This window comes from Pezoporus flaviventris, unplaced genomic scaffold, assembly GCF_033815535.1.
Source record: "Pezoporus flaviventris isolate CSIRO_AGI_PZ_B2104156 unplaced genomic scaffold, CSIRO_AGI_Pfla_v1 ptg000005l, whole genome shotgun sequence".
NCBI lineage: Eukaryota > Metazoa > Chordata > Aves > Psittaciformes > Psittacidae > Pezoporus > Pezoporus flaviventris.
The window spans coordinates 7,377,281-7,397,938 of record NW_026892553.1 but is presented as its reverse complement, the minus strand read 5'-3'; the positions used below and the strand labels follow the sequence as shown (position 1 = coordinate 7,397,938).

Here is a 20,658-nt window from a genome sequence, read left to right as displayed (position 1 = left end):
GAGCCCTTGAGGGAGACAGTATAGAAGATGCCCCATGGAAAGGAGAGATTGTGACCACAAAATGGATGGGAAAGTTTTGAGCCCAAGGGAAATAAGGTCTGCTTTATCACACATCATCAAAATGCAGTGACAAGCCAATGCCTATTTGGAAGTTTTACAGTAGACCCACACCCCTTTCCTGCACCCTTGCACCTGAAGCAGCTGCACCACAAATCACCACACAAATACCATTGCTCTACTGGCACATCTAGTCATTTTTAATTGTATAGAAATGCTGCTTACAGGTACCAGCACAAAAGCAGGTTACTGTCAGAGCACAGAAAACAAGGCCCACTTTCACCAGTGGAAGCACACCCAATACGAACACAAACTCCACCCAGCAGTAACAGGATCGAGTCTCAGACTGCTGCAGCTCCTTCCAAGGACACCTCTTCATTAAATCTTCTCTCTAAGGTCCTGAATAAACGATCATCAAGTCCCACTTGACCATACCCAGGTTATACTGCAGTACTGGAGGGCTCAGCCATGGAGTCACCCACTGCTTAAGCCCTTCAGGGGCAGCATTTGTGTTTCTCACCACTCTGCAGGCAGTTACAAAGAACAAAGAGCACAGACCTGCTGCACAAACCTCATGCAGTCCCAGACTGGAGTGGGTGAGTTCCAGACAGACACTGCAAAGACTGGCTCTGGAACAAGCAACACATTTTACTGCAAGAAAAGAAACCCACGTAATGATCTGAGACCTAGGTCCCAAAAAACCTCTTTTCTGTGGAGATTTTAGGTTGACTCATTAAACTTTGAGTGATTCAATCAAATGTGATCCGAAAACTGCGCTCTTGCTCCTTGCGGCGGCTCTCACAAACCTTTGTCACCTCTTCTACCTTCCTCTGCAACACAGCTGTGGGAGAAACAAGAGATTAGCCTTAGAACCACCCTAAAACACAACCCTGCACAGTTTAGCCTGCAGAAAGAGAAAGAAAACCACTGTCCTTTGTTTTTGACAGTCACTCAGCCTTGATAGTGCACAAAGGAGGAAGAAATCCCAACACAAAGCACTGGTAATCCTCCAAGGCAAAGGAGAGCTTCTGGGAAGTATTCTGAGACATTCAGGCCAGGTTGGACAGAGCCTTGGGTGACATGGTTTAGTGTGAGGTGTCCCTGCTCATGGCACGGGGATTGGAACTGGATGATCTCACGGTCCTTTCCAACCCTAACTGTTCTATGATTCTTTGATTCAGGGACTTGCAGGCAGAACCAGAAGAGAGCTGGGACGTGCTGACACTGTTCGGCATGCCAGTGTGTTGCTGTTTCAGGGCACTGCAGAGAGCAGAGAACACTCTCCCTGCACAGGAACTGCAAAAGCTGGTCTGCAGCTTGAGCAAAAGCTATTGCTCTGTAAAAGTTTCCTCTTCTCACCTCCTGCTAAAATCTGCTCCAAATTACACAAATTACAGATGAACTACACCATCTGTTCAAAGCACATACATATTTTCTTGCAGGATATCACACAGCCATAACAAGTCTTTAACTCACCAACAGAGATTCTCTTAAGTTCTGGAAATACAGAAAAGACAGTGCAATCGCACAGGAGAGCTGCAGAGCACTTGCAGCCACAACACAGATGAGCTGCTATTTGCACATCCCCAGTTTGGGAATACATAAGGCACCGAGTGATCACCAACTTTAAACACAGCAGGTATCACAATATACAAAAATATCTTGGAACAAGCTATAGCAATTTTAGTTTCAGTCCGTGAAATCTTACCATAATCAACAGGGCTATGGCATTATGTCAGCCTGTGGCTTAAAGACTCCAGGTTAGGTGTTATTTCATAACATGCCAAATCCAGAATCTTCCATAACATATTAACCAACACATTCCAGTTTGTTCCTTTTCAAATATTGACCATGCAAGAAATGATTATGGCAGAAGATGGCAGCGTGCTTCACTGCCTCATAGATCTCTCACTCAACTTGGAATTAAGTTGTAACTACAACAGACTTGCTGGTTCTCTCAGGAAGAGCTAGAAGGTCAGAACAAGGCTTTGTCCAAACACTCCTTTCCATTGTGGAAGCAACACCACCCTCCATCTGTGTTCAGCAGTGGTGGCATTTTCAATGACTGCCACAGTTGCACATCATTGTTTAACAAGTCAGCCCAGTTAATAGCCACTGTGTAGAGGTATGCCTACTACTCACTGGAGTGCATACAGCATCAGGAATGCTTCTCCTTGCCTAGGACCCCACAGGAACAGATAGACACATTAACCTTTTTGAATAACTGCAGTTTCTTCAGCTTATTGCTTCTGTCTTGCCAGAAGGTGAACTGAGCATGAACTGCTTCTGTAGAGGTACATTGCCCAACAAAGAGAATGACTGGCTATTCACTGACAAGACGCTTTCTTTGGTACTGAATGACAGAGGGGAAAATGGGTCTCCTTGCTGCAAAAATTGAAAGGAAGTAGACTGCCATTTTCACACATTCTGTAAAGTCTATTCTGATCCACAGGAGCTGCACCAGATTTCCAGATAAAGGCATGTTTGGAATGTGGAAGTTAGCATACACATTCTGGAGGAAAAGGACAAATTCAACCCTGACTTAAGCCAGTCATACTGTTTAATAGGGACAGTAGTGTGCCTGCTTTCACCCAAGCAGTACACCAAGTGTGAGCACTTTCACAGCACTGCAGGCAGACAGTACAATTCGGTGGCACTGAGAGGAGCTCTGCTTTATTCTGCCATGCCCCCGTGTGGCTGCCGGCACCAGTGACAAATCAGAACCGTGTAGAATTCTTGAAACCCTCACCAGGAGGCACTGCCTGCTTGCTTTTAGCATGGCACCATCCTACACTAGCTAAAGGTGAACCCAAGACAATCAACGACACCAAGTACTCAATCAGATCTTCACTAATGAGTGCATCTTCTGCTCTGTGCTACACCCCAACTTACTGCTCCTGTGAAACTGCCACACTGGAGCTCCTGAGTGACAGGGCCTGCAGATAAATGCACACTGCTCAGTCTCACTTGGATTTGGCTTTCCCATTGGGGTGGGTGCATGAGAACATTAATCACATGCAACCCCCTCACACATTTTCCTATTTCAAAGGGAAACCCCACAACAGTTTAGAGGTTGAAATATTTAACATTACTTTGACAGAACAAAGCACAAGGTTTTCAAGTCTCTGCTTTGCACTGATACATTTCAATCTGTCCTTTTCATAGAATCATAGAATGGTCTGAGCTGGAAAGGACCTTAAGATGATCCAATTCCAACCCCTCTGCCATGGACAAGGACACCTCACACTAAACCGTGTCACACAAGACTCTGTCCAACCTGGCCCTCAACACTGCCAGGGATGGAGCATTCACAACTTCCCTAGGCAACCCATTCCAGTGCCTCACCACCCTCACAGTAAAGAACTTCTTCCTTATATCTAACCTGAACTTCCCCTATTTTAGTTTAAACCCATTTTGGGATAACACTGGCAGTTACCAGGAATTCTCAGCAGAAGCTTCTATTGCACATCAGAATTCAAGCACAAAAAGCACAGTATCTCACTGAAGGTGAGGAGGTACCTCAGGGACCTTCAGGAATTCATTTGTGATCAAGAAACACTTACACACATGCTCCATGCTTTCTATTTACATTCCCAAAAAGCTGCAGGACAACTCTCACCTGAGTTCTGGTCAATCCACTGCAATGAATCCATGTGTGCATTCAGGATCTTACAGATCTGCTGAAGCTGAGCACAAAGAGAAGGTGCAAGTCATTTCTTACACTACATAAAAACTAGGAGCAGTAAAAGACACAGACTCCCTGTCCCTGCCTTTGGAACACCATGCAACCCAGAGTCCCACATGTACAGCCCTGCTAACTTAGCAGCCACTGCCCCAGGGAAGTCTGTGCAGCAACTTTCTTCTTTTTATCATCAGGAAAAGAGACTGGTTCAGTGCCTGTGGCTTTGGCTTATTCTAATTCAAACCCAGCAACCACATTCACCACCTTAGGCTTGAGGTGGCAGAAGTAAAAAAGAATGGGAAAAACTCAGTCTGCAACAGTGAAGGGAAATTTTACTACAAGAAAGAAGCAAGTACTGGAGCAGGAATCCACATCAAGGTTAAGGGCTGCCTCTGAAACAAGTTGTCATCTTGGCAAGAGTAAGACATCAAATAAATAACCAGGGTTCCTACAGAATGAGGTACTTTGAAACCTAGTCATAGAACTGCAGAGCAACTATGCATGTCAGGCTGGTTGCACTGTGTTATAATGCCAGATTTATGACAAGAGAACCAATCCAAGCAAAACAAAACACCCTTTCCAGGTTAAAACTGCAAGCAGGCAAGTATCCAAAAGTGGATGAAGAGTTAAAATGGTTTAAATTTCCTCTGTCTTTCACTAACATAGACAGAATAAAGCTTGGATTTACCGGGTCACTCGTATCTGCTGGGCCTCCTGATGTATTCAAGTGCTCAATGATGTCCTTCAGATCTTGTGCCATGCGCTTCAGCTGAGCATCTATGTTTTCAGCCAGTTTATAACTGCAAAACACACAACAAGAAAGGTCAGAATATTTCAAGCGAACTTCAGAAGACCTGCTCCCAGTCACACCTTTCAAGCAATGCTGGCAGACATGTGGGAACAGCACCTTGAGAGACACCATGGCACACATACGAGGAACTCCTTCTCTCTGGATATATACATGGAGACAGACAAGCAATAATCTGGAGGGCTTTCTGGATGGTCTTGTCAGAAATGAAGGAATTAATTAGACTGGATTCCTAAATACTTATCTCTCTTGAGCCAACATTTCTTATAATTACCCTGCTAGGATTCAACACTTAAGGCTAACAAGGATGTCTGAGCCCCACTTAGCGCATTCTGCTCTCATCCCTTCAATTACTAAATAATGATTAATTTTCAGAGATTATGCCAAAATTAGTAACCTGTTCCCAGACAGCTGATTAGACAACAACACCCAAAGAGATTTTCATGATGATTCAAGGGCTTCCAGTCACATTTCCCTGTTTCTAATGCCTAAAATCTAAGTTGCCATGCAGAAAACAGGGTTACACTGACAAAGGCCTCTGACAGATCAATGCTGTCACACATCCCAGCTCTACTTCCTGCTGACTGATCACCACACTAGTCTGCTCAGCACATGTCCAACACAGATTTGTGTCTTACGTCCTCTCCCGCTCTTCATCTGCGTGCTGCAAGTAAATGGTCCCACTCTGCTCCTTCACAGACTCCTCCAGAGGGGTCAACAAGTCTTCAAGCTCCTTCTGCTGGGACAGGATGAAGTCCAGTTCCTGATCCAGTCTGAAAAGACAAAATGTTTACCACACTACTTACAGCTCATGTACCTTCTACATCTGCCGTTCCACAACACAAGAAGATTGTGTTTCTTCTCTGCATAATTTCAAGCATTCACAGTGTCATACCTCTTCTGATCAAGCTTCACTTTCTCTACTTCTCTGTGCAATGAAGAAATCTGAAATACAACAACCAATTATATTACAAAAATCCAAAATCAGCTCAAGAATTAAAAAGAGACTGAATGGAACTGAGAAAGCCAGCACAATACAAATGTCTACAAGAAACAGTTACATAAAGATTTACAGACCAAAACCTGAACAACAGATAACAACAAGATAACAGTTACCAGAGTCTAAACTCACAGAACAGACTTCCAAGCATCAACATCTATCAACCAGAACAGACATACCACGAGCACATAGATATAATTCACACTGGCACCTAAAACACTGAAGGCTTTTAAGGACCTAACCAAGCAAAGCCAAGTTGCACTGGATGTCACTTTACCTTCTCTCCATTCTCTATCAGCATCTGATCCCAGGCATTAACTTGTGTAGCTTGATGGAGAAAGTGTTTCTCCTGGTCTTCCAGTTCCAGACTCCACTTATTTATCAAACTCTCCAGCTGGGCATAGGTCATCACTGGAGGCGCACTGAGAGCAAGTGTGGGACAGTGCAGAACACAGGATCAAAACCCAACACATAAACATGGCACTGCTTCACTCCCCCTGCTCCACCAGGTGCCAGCACTGATACTGCCTCTTGTCCTCATCAGGACACAGTCACTTGTACCAAATTACTCACCTGGTGCTTGTTGTTGTGGTGATGGCAGCTGTAGAAGTCACAGCTCCAGTGGCACCAGTTGTAGTTAATGGCTTAAGATTCAAAGCAAAGCCAGAAGCAGTGGTGGTGCCTGAAAGAAGAGATTCGAGTCAAGCAAGAGGACACATCTGCTATCAAACAGAACAGGTCTAATGTGCACTTCTAAAGCACAGTGCTGTGTGAGCTCAATCAGGCCCCTCTGAAGGGATCAGAAACAAACACAAAATTAGGAAGAGCTAATCTGTTTACTTTTCTATATCATCAATGCCCGTGTGTCCTTCATGCAACTACACAGCACTGAAGTCAGGCTTCCTTCACCTCAGCTACCTTCTGCATCCAGTCCTTACCAGTGGCAGTGCTTGTTGTGGCAGCACTTGTTGTTCCAGGAGCTTTTAACCCAAACCCAAGCGTCCCAAGACTGGCTGTCCCAGTGGAAGGGGCACCGACTGTAAACAGAAGACAACATGAAGAGTTTGTGGAACCCATTAAATGCAGTGCCCCTCTGAAAAGCTCTACCCCGCCTGCTTAAGTTTTAACCTGCTACCCCTTGTCCTATCACTACAGTCCCTAATGAAGAGTCCCTCTCTAGCATCCCTATAGCCCCCTTCAAATACTGGAAGGCTGCTATGAGGTCTCCAAGCAGCCTTCTCTTCTCCAGGCTGAACAGCCCCAACTTTCTCAGCCTGTCTTCATACAGGAGGTGCTCCAGTTCCCTGTTCACCCTCGTGGCCTCCTCTGGACTTGTTCCAGCAGTTCCATGTCCTTTTTATGCTGAGGACACCAGAACTGCACACAATGCTCCAGGTGAGGTCTCACAAGAGCAGAGTAGAGGAGCAGGATCACCTCCTTTGACCTGCTGGTCACACTCCTTTTGATGCAGCCCAGGATACGGTTGCTTTCTGGGCTGCGAGCGCACACTGAAGCTTGTTCATGTTCAGTTTCTCATAGATCAACACCCCCAAGTCCTTCTCCGCAGGGCTGCTCTGAATCTTTTCTCTGCCCAACCTGTAGCTGTGCCTGGGATTGCTCTGACCCAGGTGTAGGACCTTGCACTTGGCATGGTTAAACTTCAAAAGGTTGGCATCAGCCCACCTCACAAGCGTGTCAAGGTCCCTCTGGATGGCATTCCTTCCCTCCAGGGTATCAACCAAACCACACAGCTTGGTGTCATCGGCAAACTTGCTGAGGGGACACTCAATCCCACTGTCCATGTCACCAACAAAGATGTTGAACAAGACTGGTCCCAACACCAATCCCTGATGGACACCACTTGTTACTGGTCTCCACCCAACAATGAGCCATTGACCATAATTCTCTGCATGCGGCCATCCAGCCAGTTCTTTATCCACCGAGTGGTCCACCTATCAAATTGATGTCTCTCCAATTTAAAGACAAAGATGTCGATTGCCCCATCTGGTAACATCTATATATTGGGACTTACGTGAGAGGCCTGTGGTGGTGGATGATGCTGGGGCTGAAGAACTTGCTACAGATGCAAACAAAGTTGGCCCCGTTGAGCCAAGAACAGAGGTTGTGCTGGTAGAGGCAGTTGTAGCAGATGTGGACGTTACTACAAACAGAAAAAGCATCCACCTTATGCCACTGCAAATTCACAGTAACAAACACTTCCAGCCCATTTCCAGAGTCCAGTTTAGAAAACTATTCCCACAAGGAACAGAAGATTCACAAAGCCTTCAGGAATTATTCCCCAAAATCACTTCCTACCTCCAACTTTGGCTCCAAAAGACAGAGCGGGTCCTGAGCTGGTACTTGTGGTCAGTGTTGCCGTCGGTGCACTACTGGCTGCAGTGGAAGTTAAGGACCCAAAGTTCAGGCCTGGAACAAGTGGCATAGGCAAAGGAAAAGACAGACCTTTTACAACAGAGACACTGGAGCTTCCACTGACCACAGCAACAGTCACATTAGAAGCAACAAAGGTATAAAAGCCACTCGCTCTGTTGCACACGGGCAGAAGCAGAGGCTGCAGAACCTCCCCAGCTGCCCTCCCTGATGACAGGATTCCTGACTACAGCAGCCATCCCAAGGCCAGGACTCACCTGTGCTCTGCCCCCCAAGGCTGAAGGGGGCTGCAGACTGGGTTGCAGCTCCCAAGGTGGCAGCAGAGGTGGCAGCAGCTGCTGGTGCTGCTCCAAAGCTCAGCCCCGTGGGCGCCGTCTGCGGCGCTGCAGCACCGATGCTCGGGTTGGCTGCTCCGGCCTGAGTCGTGGTGCCGCTGGAAAAGGTAAACCCTGCAGTTGTCCCAGACTGAGCTGTGGTGCTTGTGCCAGGGGTTCCAAACGTAAAGCCAGAAGGAGCTGCTGCTTGACTTGAGGGCGTGCTGGTCGGTGCCGAGCTACCAAACGCAAAGCCCCCTGTGATTCCTGTGGCTGGAGTTGCAGCAGTGCCTCCAAAGCTTAATTTGGGTGCATTTGACCTAGAAAAGACAGGAAGGGAGACCATCTATTAGAGATCTCATGAGACTTCATTTGGAGTATTGTGTACGGTTCTGATGTCTTCAACATAAAAAGGACATGGAACTGCTGGAACAAGTCCAGAGGAGGCCACGAGGATGATCAGGGCTGGAGCACCTCCCATATGAAGATAGTCTGAGAAAAAGTGGGGGCTGTTCAGCTTGGAGAAGAGAAGGCTGCTTGGAGACCTCAGAGCAGCCTCCCAGTATTTGAAGGGGGCCTACAAGGATGCTGGAGAGGGACTCTTCATTAGGGACTGTAGTGATAGGACAAGGGGTAACGGGTTCAAACTTAAACAGGGGAAGTTCAGGTTAGATATAAGAAAGTTTCTTTACTGTAAAGGTGGTGAGGCACTGGAATGGGTTGCCCAGGGAGGTTGTGAATGCTCCATCCCTGGCAGTGTTCAAGGCCAGGTTGGTCAGAGCCTTGGGTGCCCTGGTTTAGTGTGAGGTTTCCCTGTACATGGCAGGGGGGTTGGAACTGAATGATCTTAAGGCCCTTTCCAACCCAAACCATTCTATGGTTCTATCCCATGATTCTGTGATATACTTTCAGTCAAATACTGAATCAGGTTTCTTACACGCCACTTCCTGACAGCAGAAACCAACATACAAAATACAGACACGTGACCTGGCTTGTGTTTCAGTTTCAATAAAGACTATATTGCAGCTCCTGCCGTTTGCAACCCCCTGTAAAGCCTTTTTATCCTGACGCTCCATAACTGATCTACAGGCTCACCTCCTTGAGTCACTTTCAGATCTCTGCCGAGCACCAAGGGGTGCCCGCCCCTGCCCCGCCGCCCCGCGCCTCTCACCCCAGCTGGAACACGCTCGCTGCCGGAGCCGCGCTGCTCGTGGCCGCCGTCCCGAAGCTGAAGCCGGCGGGCTGCGCGGCCGTGGCCGCCGGCCTGCTGAAGGAGAACAGCCCGGAGGGCTGGCTGCTGCCGGCCGGCTGCGCCGCGCTCCCGAAGCTGAAGCCCCCCGAGGCCGCGGGCGTGGATGACGAGAAGGAGAAGCCGCTCGCGGCCGTGGTGGTGGCGGCGGTGCTGGGCGTGCCCAGAGTGAAGCCGCCGCCCGTCCCGAAGCTGAACTGGCTCATGGCGGCGCCGGCAGCACGGACCGGGACCGGGACCGGGACCGGGACCGAGCAGCGGCACCACGCCTGCACCACCGCCCGCCGCGCGCTCCGATGACGCACGGCACCGTCGCGCTGCGCCCGCCCCTCTCTCCCGCCCCCCAACCACCTCCCGGGGCTTCCCGCCGGCGGCAGCGATTGGCTCGTTCCTCCGCCGCTCGAGGGTGGCGCGCTCCGATTGGCTGTCCTGGCCTGAAGGGGCGGGGTGGGTCAGCGGCGTCCCGTTGCTACGGTGACGGGGGACGCCGCCGGTTGTAGCCGCGGAGCGGCGGCACCGGGGCCTTTGGGTGCTGCGGCCGCTGGAGGCCGGGCCGGGACCCCCGCGGCTGTGAGCGGGAGCTGTGACTGAACCGTGGGGCCGGGAGCCGCTGCTCAGCCTGAACCTGGGGCCGTGTTGGGGGCGCAGCTCCCCAGGCCGGGGCAAGGGGTCCTGCTGCCCTCGTCCTGTAGCAGCTGCATACCCGTGTTGATGTAGGGTCTGTCACAGCCAGGAATCACTGCAGGGCGTGGGCTGTGATTGTGGTTGATGCCGATATAGCAAGAGAGCCTGTGACCTGAGCACAGGTTGGACAGGCTGTGTGTATTATCCGTGTTCTGATACCACACAGGTAAGGTTTTGGCTAAACTTTATTCTTCCAGAACACACAAGAGGAGCATTCCACCCTGCGGACAGTACAGAGCACAGTTTGTTCTCTCTTTGTCTGGTATTTGTTTTTCCAGCATAGGTGAGCAGTGGGTACTGACATGGACAGTGTTTCCTCAGCCTCTTCTCTGCAGTCCCTTGCTAAACTGCTTTGTGATGCTCCAGAGGATGATGATGATGATGATGGTGAAGATGTGGTGAGTCTTTCAGAAGAAATGCTGTGGTTTACATATTGCTCCATAGCCCAACCCTGGTGACTGAGGAGAAGCAAATCTCTCCTTTGCCCAGAGTGAGTAAAAAGAGAATGAGACCCTTAGACGGGTTTAGACTGAAACAGCCAGAAGGTACTTTTATGGTAACAACCTCTTGGGGGAGAAAGCACAGAAGCTGCCCCAGGAAAACAAGGAGAGATGGAGACTACAAAATGGGAGGGAGATTTAAGTTTCCAGCCTTCGGGCCTTCCCTCAGGAAATAAGAACATGTAGTTGAAAAAGCTTCAGTTACTTTATACATTACCTTGCTTTTCTCTGAAGTCTGCCAGAGATGAAGGCAATGTGGTAAAAGGTTCATACAAAGGGAAAAGGTTGATGCTCAACTTCTGTGCAAAGGCTGAAATACCCAGAGGTGACTGTGAGTGTTCTGATCCTGCGTCAGGTGCTGGAGGACTGTAGATATCATTGATCACTGGAGTATGTTAGATACATTGATTATTGTTAAAGAGGGAAGGGTCCCTAATTCTTCTAAAGTGGATGACCTGAATGATTAAGGAGAGAAATATCTTTCCATTCTTCTATACCTGTCCATCTCAGGACTAGATGAAAGTTGCAGCTTAGGGAAAATGTACATTGTTCCTGCACCACGCAACTGCTTCAGTTGCAGCAGGAGTGGCAATGGTGGTAGTATTGGGGATAAAAGGGGTGCAGGTCCATTGAAACTTCCATTTGGTAGGTGATAGATGTGGGCCTTCATTGCTAAGTGCCCTTCAGCTGTTTAATGCCTGCTTTTTAAAGCTAGCATTGTTGGCTGTGCATCTTCGCAGTAAACATCTTGATTTTAAAAGGATTTGTTTACATCTTATTAATGAAATGAATGACACTTCAGAGAGAGAAATGGCAATTATCACCGGGATGTCAATTAAATGTGAGTCAATCTGGGTAAATTGAAATCTTTATTTTGATTTAATTTAGTGTTCTGTGCATATGAGGCACTCTTATCAAACCAAGGAACCTTCGTATATAGAGAATGCCTCACACTGGCCTATTAGCACTAAATTGATTTGTAATTAGAGGAAAATGTTGTTGCTTCTCATGATCTCTACTGTCAAAATCTGAATGCTGTGATGGGTCTTTCATGTAGCACCCTTGGCTTCCTGCAATGTTTTCATGGCAGGCAAAGCATGGAAATTTTGCCAATGTGCCATAGAGTCATAGAATGGGTTGGGATGGAAAGGACCTTAAGATCATCCAGTTCCAACTCTCTGCCATGGGCAGGGACACCTCACACTAAACCATGTCACCCAAGGCTCTATCCAACCTGGCCTTGAACACTGCCAGGGATGGAGCATTCACAACTTCCCTAGGCAACCCATTCCAGTGACTCATCACCCTCACAGTAAAGAACTTCTTCCTTATATCCAATCTAAACTTACCCTGTTTAAGTTTTAACCCATTACCCCTTGTCCTGTCACTACAGTCCCTAAAGAAGAGTCCCTCTCCAGCATCCTTGCAGGCCCCCTTCAAATACTGGAAGGTTGCTGTGAGGTCTCCACGCAGCCTTCTCTTCTCCAAGCTGAACAGCCCCAACTTTCTCAAAGTAATACTCAGAAAGCACCTCTGTCTGCAGTGCTGTGCTCTGGGAGTCCTGCTTAAACACAGTGTGTCGAGGTCCTGTTCTTCTGGGTGAGATTGAAGAAGAGAGAACGTTCAGTGGTTCAGTCACAAAATTGTGGCATAATGGTTTTTTTGGGTTCCAGCAGGCATTTGTTTGACCTCAGATAACACTTTATACTTAGGGACATTATTGTGGTTACTGAGCTGGGCTCTAAGAGAATTGATTCAAGTTCCATTTGCCTTTTGTTTTGCAGCTGCACTCTTCTGTTAATGCCATGACTCCTGGTACTATTGGACCAGTAAAGAAAGAGAGCACTGGTAAGGAGGAGTGTTTTTATGTTTTAGCATTCAGCCCCATACTAGCAGACTGTAACAGCTGAAGTGAGTTACCATCACTGGTGGACTTGCCTCACTGTGAGCGCTCACTGAGCTCTGAGATGGAAATAGCATTACATGTTTACAATTACACCTTCTTGTCCTGAAAGCTTAACAGCAAATTATACCAAGAGAAGCAGAAAAGGTAACTCTAGAGCACAGCAGCCTCAAGTGGCAATGATAAACAGGGTACAGAACACAGCCTGGTCACGAGCTGTAATGTAAAGTTCTTCTGGAACTAATCACATTATTGAGCAGCTTAGTTATGAGTCATAAGAAAGGTCAACAAGGACCAGGATGAGTGCAGCAGGAAAGGAATTGTGGCAAATCTAACAGAGTATTTTTGCTTGTGATTCCACTCTAAAACAGTTCAAATTACAGATTTATCAGCTTACTAGAAAATGTTTTTCCATGTGAGACAGGCATAAACCATAGTATTCTGCCTGTGAACTTTCATGTGTCTTCAGTACCTTATGAGGGCTGTGCCCAGTACTTAATGGGAGGAAGTGGGTTTCTATGTGAGGAGGAGTTCCTTTTGTAAATGTCTCTGCTCACTTAAAAAATTCCATATTTGGGGGCTTGGGGAAGGTTATTTCATATTTCTCCACTTTACCCATTTTGAAGTGCAAGATGTTTTATGCCTGAAAGGAAGATTTCTTTGATAGAGAGGCTGGGTAAAGGAGATTTAAGGGAAAGGAAAACATTCTCCCTCTGCATATTCTCATTCATAAGATACTGAAGTGAAGAAGACTGTAAACATTTGCTAGAATGCTTCTAATACAAAGACTTTTCTAAAGCCTAAAGAAATCAAAGTTTTCAGCAAACCTAGAGGAACAAAACCAATCCAAAATTCAGTGTGGGTTTTTTTTCTCATCACTGACAGGTACTTTTCAGGTGAAATCTGAAAACAATAAAACTATTTGGAATACAGAGGAGGTCCCAGAAGGATCTGAATATGATGATACCTGGGACCCTAGAGAACAGCCAGAGTAAGTGAGCTGAGACTGCCTGCCTGGGCTTTGCATAACATTGATGGAAATAGAAGTTAAACAGCTTTGACTGCATTTGAGTGAGACAGCCATCTGAAAAACTTTGTGTCATGGAAGGAGAAAGGGAGGATATCAATGTTGCATCTAAAAACCACATGTGAGGAGTGATTTCTAACCTCTCCTTTGGAAACTTTCTGATCTCATAAATAGAAACATAGCGTTGGTTTTTCCCATTATAACATTACTTGCAGTGTCACATACTTGTATGAAGTCGGATTAGGAGGAGAAGTAGGCCACCGAAACTATTTACTGGCTTTCAAGTATGCCATTTGTGTGAAATATCTGTCTTTTCCTGCGGCAACTGAGATGCATTCATTTTTCATACTCACAAATTCATAAAGTACTCCAACTTATGTTTGCATTTCAAAGGATTAAGCTCTTCAGAGACAAATAGACACTGAAAGAGGGTAGACTTAGATTGGCTATAAGGAAGAAGTTCCTTCCTGTGAGAGTGCTGAGGCGCTGGCACAGGTACCCAGAGAAGCTGTGGTTGCCCCATTCCTGGCTGTGTTCAAGGTCAGGTTGGACACAGGGGCTTGGAGCAACCTGCTCTAGTAGAAGGTGTCCCTGCCCATGGCAGGGGGTTGGAACTGCAGGAGCTTTAAGGTCCCTTCAATGCAAATCAATCTGTGATTCTATGAAAAAGTACTACAGGAAGGAAAGCTATATGCAAGCAGTTTTGAACTTGTAAATCTTGTCATTCAATCCTAGTCTGTCAAGGGACAGCCTAAAACCCAGGTCTTTTCCCTTGCTCATAGAGAGACAATAACAAAAATGTTCTTGAAAGGGATACAATCCAGCATGTTAGTTGTAGTCTGCAGAGGTCAGAAAGTCTTCAGGGTCAGTCAATCCACAAAGCAGTCTTTGAATTTCTAATCATTGTGTTCTCATGCCATATCCTGGAGTGATAAATGCTGGAGCAGATGGACTGAAGCTTCTGAAGCTGCACATTGTATGCTAGTTTGTAGTCCAGAATCCTCATGTTTCTCTGCATGTAAGTCATGCCATGAGGTGTTCAATTTCCTGATCTAAACACAGGACCAGGACCAATCTGAACTTAGACTTAACATATCTGAAAATGATTTGGCATTCACATATAGCCTTAGATGAAGTTGTTCTTGATACTATCACCTTCGATGTATAGAGCATGCTTCTTTGTATTGTGGGCACAACAGAAGCTTTCCTCATGCCATTTTTTGACCCTTTCCCTTCCTGATGGGTAAAAGACATTGCTGCTTCAGCCTCAAGGAATTACGTCCTGTGTTGCAGCGATGAAAAGAGAGTATAAGTTTTTGTAAGAGTTCATCAAATTGAATAAAGGAATATGGCCCAAAAGGAAAACAGATGGCTAAAGAGATGCACCCAGAGCTATTAGACAGATTCCTCATTGAGTTAGGAATTACTACATATGCGTATGAACACTGGAGATCTAAAAGACTTTTCATACACTCTTAGAGAAGTGACTCACTCCACTTCTTTTGCTCAATTTAGTAGGAGTAATGTATGTTCTAAATACAAATTTACTTTGTATTTCCTCATTCATTAATTATAAAGAGCAAGTGAGTATGTGATTCTAGACTTTGTAGACGTGGAGAGGAAGAAAACAAATGTTGGCTGAATGCAAAACAATTACAATCTGACAAAAGAGTGTTATGCTCAGGCTGCAAGAGCATGTTGAATGACAGAACAGAACACATGTAATTAACAGCATCCTTTTCAAATCCATTTCCTAAGGGCTGTTTAACTAGTTGGTAAATATCATATTCACTTAGGATGAATTTCCTGATCCTGCAAAAGCTGGTTAGTGAAGTAGAAACAGCCTTGGAAGGTGGAATGAATTATCCTCCCCAGCCTTCCAGCTAACTCATTTGTAGCTGTGAACAGAAATCCAGTGCAGATGGGTTGAAGTCTTGAAGGGTGACTGAAAAGGAGGAGAGATGATGCAATGAGGTTATTTATAGCCCTCTGCGAATTAGTCTCCTTTAGTCTCCTGCCACTTCTCCAGTAGTTTTAGGCAATGGCTTCTCTTTCCCAGGTATGAGATTTTATTCAAACAATGTGTGGGAACAGAGGATGTCTTCTTTGGGATGAGCAGGAAAGACCACTCCACAGCCTGCTGTGAAGATATAGTGGTGAGCATGAACCTGTATCTCCCAACCCTTTGTGATCTTTCTCTGCCCTTTTCAATCTTTACACCTTCTTGAGGGACAGAATGCAAACACTAAGCTGTATTGCTGCCTTTGTAGGATTTTCGTGTAGTTCTTCAAGCATTTGTATATGATATTTACACTTGCTAAGCTGAGGGATTAATGTGTATCTCCTCAAGGACCTAGTGTACTCAAAAGAATCTGTGCAAATGCAATGCCACATACAGACATGAGGGAAATAAAAAGTAGCTCTAAGATGAAGTTTCATTTTGGGTACAGTTTTGAGAAGGAGACAGTTTTCATCTGCCTACATTTATTACAAGGTTTGTGAGTTAGAAGAGTGCTACAATATTGATACTCTTTAAAATTAGAGGTATCAGATCCTGTCCCATTATTACATGATCAAAGATGTTCCCTGCTTCCTGAACTTCAGGAATTTTTCTAGCAGAAGCAAACTGTCTAATACACAAAGCGAGGGGTTTTGCTGGATGTAGAATACCTGTCAAGTACACTGGCAGCTCAGGAGTTTGAAGAAAATAGGGTATCAATACACATCATGAAGTTATTGAAAGCAATGTTTACCACCGTCATATTTTCCCTGTTAGAAATCAACTACTCAATGTTGTTCTCACACTAACATCAAAATATTCAGCAAGATGAGATCTTTTATGGCTTGTAGGGCCATATATCTAATCATAGCTTTTCCTCTACCCATCATTTCAGATTAAAATCAAACTGCCAGAGACAAAGAACTCGGACATCACATTAGATATTCAGGACAAGGTTCTTGACCTCCGAACTCCCAAAAAGTAAGTGAAACACAATTGCGTACAGTTAATATCTTGTTTGAAAGGAGGTTTAACCAAGCCTTCAACTAAAGGCTGTATGGAAAGCAAAGCTAAAGGTGAAGATTGGTTTATTAATTGCACATGGGAAATAGATACAGACACAAAACAACCATAGTTGTTGTATAGTGGGCTAGCTTTGAATCTGTGATACTGTTCTTTATCTGTGATACCAGCTTTAAGACAGATCTTGGCTACTTAAACAGCAAGGCTCCAAGGGTCCAGAATGTTTGGCAAAAACCTCCCCACGGTCTTGAAGGACTTTGTTGTAGTTTGCTTTGCAAATGTGAATTTGGACAAATATATAACTGGAGATGGTCAAAATGTGCAGATACATTTTCAGAAGTTGAAAGCCAAATTGTGGACATATCCAGACATGATGCAGAGATGGAAATTGTACAAGGTTTTCCTGAAGATATTTCCTTTGAGTTGTTATTTTTTGATAGGGGCTACTTCACACCTACAAAGATAACGAACTGACTGGTATACTCCGACTTCTCAGTCTTCCTCAGTGTGCAGTTGCCCTGCCCAAGATTGCCACATAATTCCCATGTGTGTTTTGATTTAAGTTCTCCTTCACAATACAGTGCTTTCATAAGCAAGCTTAATCCCCTCTAGGCTGCATTGAATGGAATGTGGTAAGATCCATATGCGAATAGCTTCCTGCAAATAAAATCTAGGCGCAGGCATAAATTCAAGGATTTAGGCTCAAATAACTTCTGCCCCTAGTGGACTAACAATAGAAAAGCCACTTTTCTCACAGGCGGAAGTAGGCCGAGTTGATTGCCCCCTGCTTGGATTTAACCCAAAGATGCAACAGGAATAGTAGAATGTTTGGAAATGCTAGCTCTGAAAGTGGGAAGTCAGGAGGAATAACTGTTCAGGACTTGCAGACCTACAGATATTAAAGGAGGTAGTTTAATGCAATACTGCAGATGTAGGAAAACCTCAGCATCCTTTTCCTTCTGCAATTCCATCTTTTTGGTGACTCAGATCTGCCATTATCTTCTTAGTATCCAGCTGTCTGTAGTCACAAGCCTAGCAAATAAAAAGTTTGCCGTAAATCTAATGGTTGCTTGGGTACAGGCTGAGCCAGTGCTGCTTTCACAAATGTAAGTGCAAGTTTTCTCAGGATGAAAGAAACAAACAAGATTTCAAGTTCTACATCCTGAAAAATCCTGTACTCTCACAGATGTGTAGGAGGGCTCAAAGGAACTGTTTCCAACTCTAGTCCTGGGGCTGATTCTAAGCCAAGCTGATTTTAAGGACCTCTTAGGACTACAGCGACTGACTGCCTTCAGTAGGTGTGGTTCAAAGGTGTTTTGACTGCACGTTTTTTAGCCATGGGTTCTACAAGACACCTGAAAAAAATCAGCATGACTTGAACCCCAGGTTAAGGTAATCCCCAATCTGACTTTTCGGGCTTTATAAAATTTGTCTGGGAAGATCTCTTGACTCTAAGGTGTCCTTGATGCTCTTTGCACTGTCTGTAGAGTTGATGTCCAAGACTGGCCCGTCATTCATATTGTTAATATGTAAGCCTGGGATAAGAGGGGAAAGAGTCCAGATTCTGCATGGGCAAGTAAGCTTGAACTGTTGTCCATGAGAGGAATTGAATGGGTCTGGACTGAGACATCCTCATAAGGATACAAACCAGGAGGCTGATCAGCCATTCTAGGAAAAGCTATATGTCTGGCTTTTTTTTTATTCCACAGACTGTGGAATAGCTCCTGAATCCAAGATCCAGCCTTTCTTTGTGTACTACGTCCCTGAGCCACCAGTAGGGGATCACTGAATTAATCTTCAATGTAGGTTAACATCCCAGGAGCTTCATAACTAGAAGTGCATTCTCATACCTGAACTCTGCTTTGCAGTGTAGGCATTTCCTTTGTGCATCTGGGCTGGCCAGAATCTCTAATCAGGCTGCACCAGTTATTTCTTTTTACTAAAGAAGACAAACTCCTGAAGACATGTTTTAGGCATTATTCAAATTTTTGCCATCAGGAGAGCATTACCAAGGCAGCTTTTCCTTCCTCTTCATTTAAAATGCAGCACTGTGCAAAAGTAAAGCAGTGGAGAGAGCCCCCAATCCATCACTGCAAATTTTTGTCATAGCCACAGCCTAAAGAAAGGAATAGTGTGGAAACCTTTCAGGCCTGCATAGCTGCACACCAGGTATTGCAGGAAGTCCGCAACCTGCCATAAGAACAAGGTATACTAAAGAACATTCCTTGGTATACTGATGACAGATTGCAGGAGCAACTTGCAGTGCCATCTCAACTGCTCACCTGTTCTGAGACATTGACATTCACTGTGTCCTCTTTCACAGAAAGCTGCTGCTGCACCTCCCCTACTGCGTGGACAGCAAGAAGGGGAAAGCTCGTTTTCTCTCTGAAGAGGAGACCTTGGAAGTCACCTTGAGAGTATTGAGGGAGTTCGATTTCATAAATTTTGGTTGATGGACAGAGAAATGGAGAAAGTTTGCAGAAAGTAATCTCTTAGTTTGGAGTCTTTGTGAAACCTGACTGAAACAGGAGATTGTTTCCCTTGAATGGTGCAGGGGGAATATCCCTGAAGAAACCAAATAAGCCAGGAGTAACATAGCACCCATAGCCTGCATAAGCTGAGGCTGTCCAGCCCTAGTGCTGCTCTAATTAATGTCCTGCTTCCTTCAGTCTCATACAGGCTCTGTGAATCAGCAATGGGAGATTACAATTCTGTAAACCAGAGAGGGTTTTTTTTTGTGGTTATGGCTGATGAGCAGCACAATGGGGCTCTGGCCAATGACACTGGTACTTCAAGACCTGCAAATGATAATATTCTTGCTTGGTCTGCAATGAATCTCCTCTTAGCTACTTGATGAGGTCTTTAGGGATCCATATCCACATCTGGAGCTCCTTTACACTGGCAGCACGAGGTAGCTAGATGTAGTTGGATTGTTGAACTGCTCAGCTCTTTCGGTTTTGGTTTTATTGGTTTGGGATTTTTGGGAGGTTTGTTCGTTTGTTTGTTTTGTTTCAATTTTTGTGGTTTTCTTTTTTAACAAATATTGACAATGGGTGGTTTCGTGTCACCATTCACCCTTTGTCCCTCCGGCTACTTTTGTGATCTTTCTTGGTTAATAAAGACTATGTTCTAATGAACAGTTCCACTTACTTTTGTGTCTGCCTTCTCTATATTATGTTGTGAGAGACTTCCTAAAGGTGAGATAAGAGGAACTTTGCATAACAAAGCATCACTTACAGGGCTAAAATATGGCAAAAGCATTTCTTTGGCCTTCAAACGCAATCTAGAGCTACAGAGCTGGGTAACCACATGTTTCTCTTACTAGCTGCTGGGTAAACCTATTCATTTAACATTGCTGATCATGCAGAAAACAAAAGTATTTGCTCAATGACCAAAGTGGAGGGGACAAGCAGGGCCTTGCACTTTGATGGACTTTAGGTACACTGAACCAAAAGCTTGTAAGCACTTTAAAAACAAAAAGGTTTGGGTCCTGCATTCTTTTGGTGTAGTAGAAGAAAATCATGACCAGCCAGGTTGCAGTCAGTACTCATGCAGTTAAATATGTGGCAGGTTGTAATGAGAAGATGGAATCTCCAAGAGGGCCTGAAGACACTGCCATTGAGTTTCCAGGTGTATTTTCTTCTGTTCTGTCAGGAATTTTCAGAATTCACAGTATGTTTGGAATATACTGCATCACGATCCTTAAAAAGTGGACCCATTCTTTGGGTCAGAATAATACTACCCAACCTCTGCTTTAATGTTAATGCCCTGGAAAGCAGGTAGCTCCGTTATGATTCATCACAAGCTATTGAATATGCTGATAACACTAAGTGGCTACTCCAATTTCTATTTGCTTCAGTTTCCATAGATTACATTTGAATGTCTTATTCTTACTGTACAAAGCTGTGGTGGAGGGGAACAATGCAGATGTATGAAAAGGCTGAGATCATTCCTCCTGACTCAGTTTGTACTGCCTGTGGTTGCCAAACAGGCTGTTTCTTGGAAAAAGGGTTGTCTTTGT

At 45.2% G+C, this 20,658-nt stretch overlaps 3 protein-coding genes and 1 long non-coding RNA gene across 5 annotated transcripts in view; 2 read left to right on the top strand and 2 right to left on the bottom strand.

Moving 5' to 3' along the window:
• The window catches only part of LOC133265431 (uncharacterized), a 223,902-nt gene that overhangs the window by 118,730 nt on the left and 84,514 nt on the right, over window positions 1-20,658 (top strand). The window lies entirely within an intron of this gene.
• The window catches only part of RBM41 (RNA binding motif protein 41), a 65,969-nt gene that overhangs the window by 16,525 nt on the left and 28,786 nt on the right, over window positions 1-20,658 (bottom strand). The gene's annotated exons all lie outside the window — the stretch shown is intronic.
• On the bottom strand, window positions 286-9,736 carry LOC133265421 (nuclear pore glycoprotein p62-like). Its single transcript, XM_061445925.1, has 12 exons — window positions 9,424-9,736; window positions 8,196-8,572; window positions 7,864-7,974; window positions 7,580-7,708; window positions 6,486-6,584; window positions 6,121-6,229; window positions 5,825-5,969; window positions 5,443-5,492; window positions 5,186-5,320; window positions 4,428-4,539; window positions 3,677-3,743; window positions 286-898 (listed from the first exon to the last, which is right to left on the bottom strand). The coding sequence occupies exons 1-12, from the start codon at window positions 9,705-9,707 to the stop codon at window positions 807-809; spliced, it is 1,710 nt and encodes a 569-aa protein (XP_061301909.1). The 5' UTR covers window positions 9,708-9,736; the 3' UTR covers window positions 286-806.
• DNAAF6 (dynein axonemal assembly factor 6) lies at window positions 10,082-19,464 on the top strand. 2 transcript variants are annotated; one of them, XM_061445924.1, is made up of 7 exons: window positions 10,082-10,351; window positions 10,464-10,580; window positions 12,470-12,533; window positions 13,474-13,579; window positions 15,675-15,771; window positions 16,510-16,595; window positions 18,961-19,464. In XM_061445924.1, the coding sequence occupies exons 2-7, from the start codon at window positions 10,488-10,490 to the stop codon at window positions 19,088-19,090; spliced, it is 576 nt and encodes a 191-aa protein (XP_061301908.1). In that variant the 5' UTR covers window positions 10,082-10,351; window positions 10,464-10,487; the 3' UTR covers window positions 19,091-19,464. The 2 variants fall into 2 exon arrangements, with proteins under 2 accessions (XP_061301908.1, XP_061301907.1); XM_061445923.1 differs by lacking the exon at window positions 10,464-10,580.

Excerpts from the sequence above, each read along its gene's own strand:
- LOC133265421 (XM_061445925.1), bottom strand. The coding sequence starts at position 9,707 with ATGAGCCAGTTCAGCTTCGGGACGGGCGGCGGCTTCACTCTGGGCACG. Across the intron at positions 5,493-5,824 it reads TGATAGAGAATGGAGAGAAG|ATTTCTTCATTGCACAGAGA; the intron begins GTAAAGTGACAT and ends GTTGTATTTCAG. Across the intron at positions 4,540-5,185 it reads GATGAAGAGCGGGAGAGGAC|TTATAAACTGGCTGAAAACA; the intron begins GTAAGACACAAA and ends TGTGTTTTGCAG.
- DNAAF6 (XM_061445924.1), top strand. The coding sequence starts at position 10,488 with ATGGACAGTGTTTCCTCAGCCTCTTCTCTGCAGTCCCTTGCTAAACTG. Across the intron at positions 12,534-13,473 it reads AGTAAAGAAAGAGAGCACTG|GTACTTTTCAGGTGAAATCT; the intron begins GTAAGGAGGAGT and ends CATCACTGACAG. Across the intron at positions 16,596-18,960 it reads GACCTCCGAACTCCCAAAAA|AAAGCTGCTGCTGCACCTCC; the intron begins GTAAGTGAAACA and ends CCTCTTTCACAG.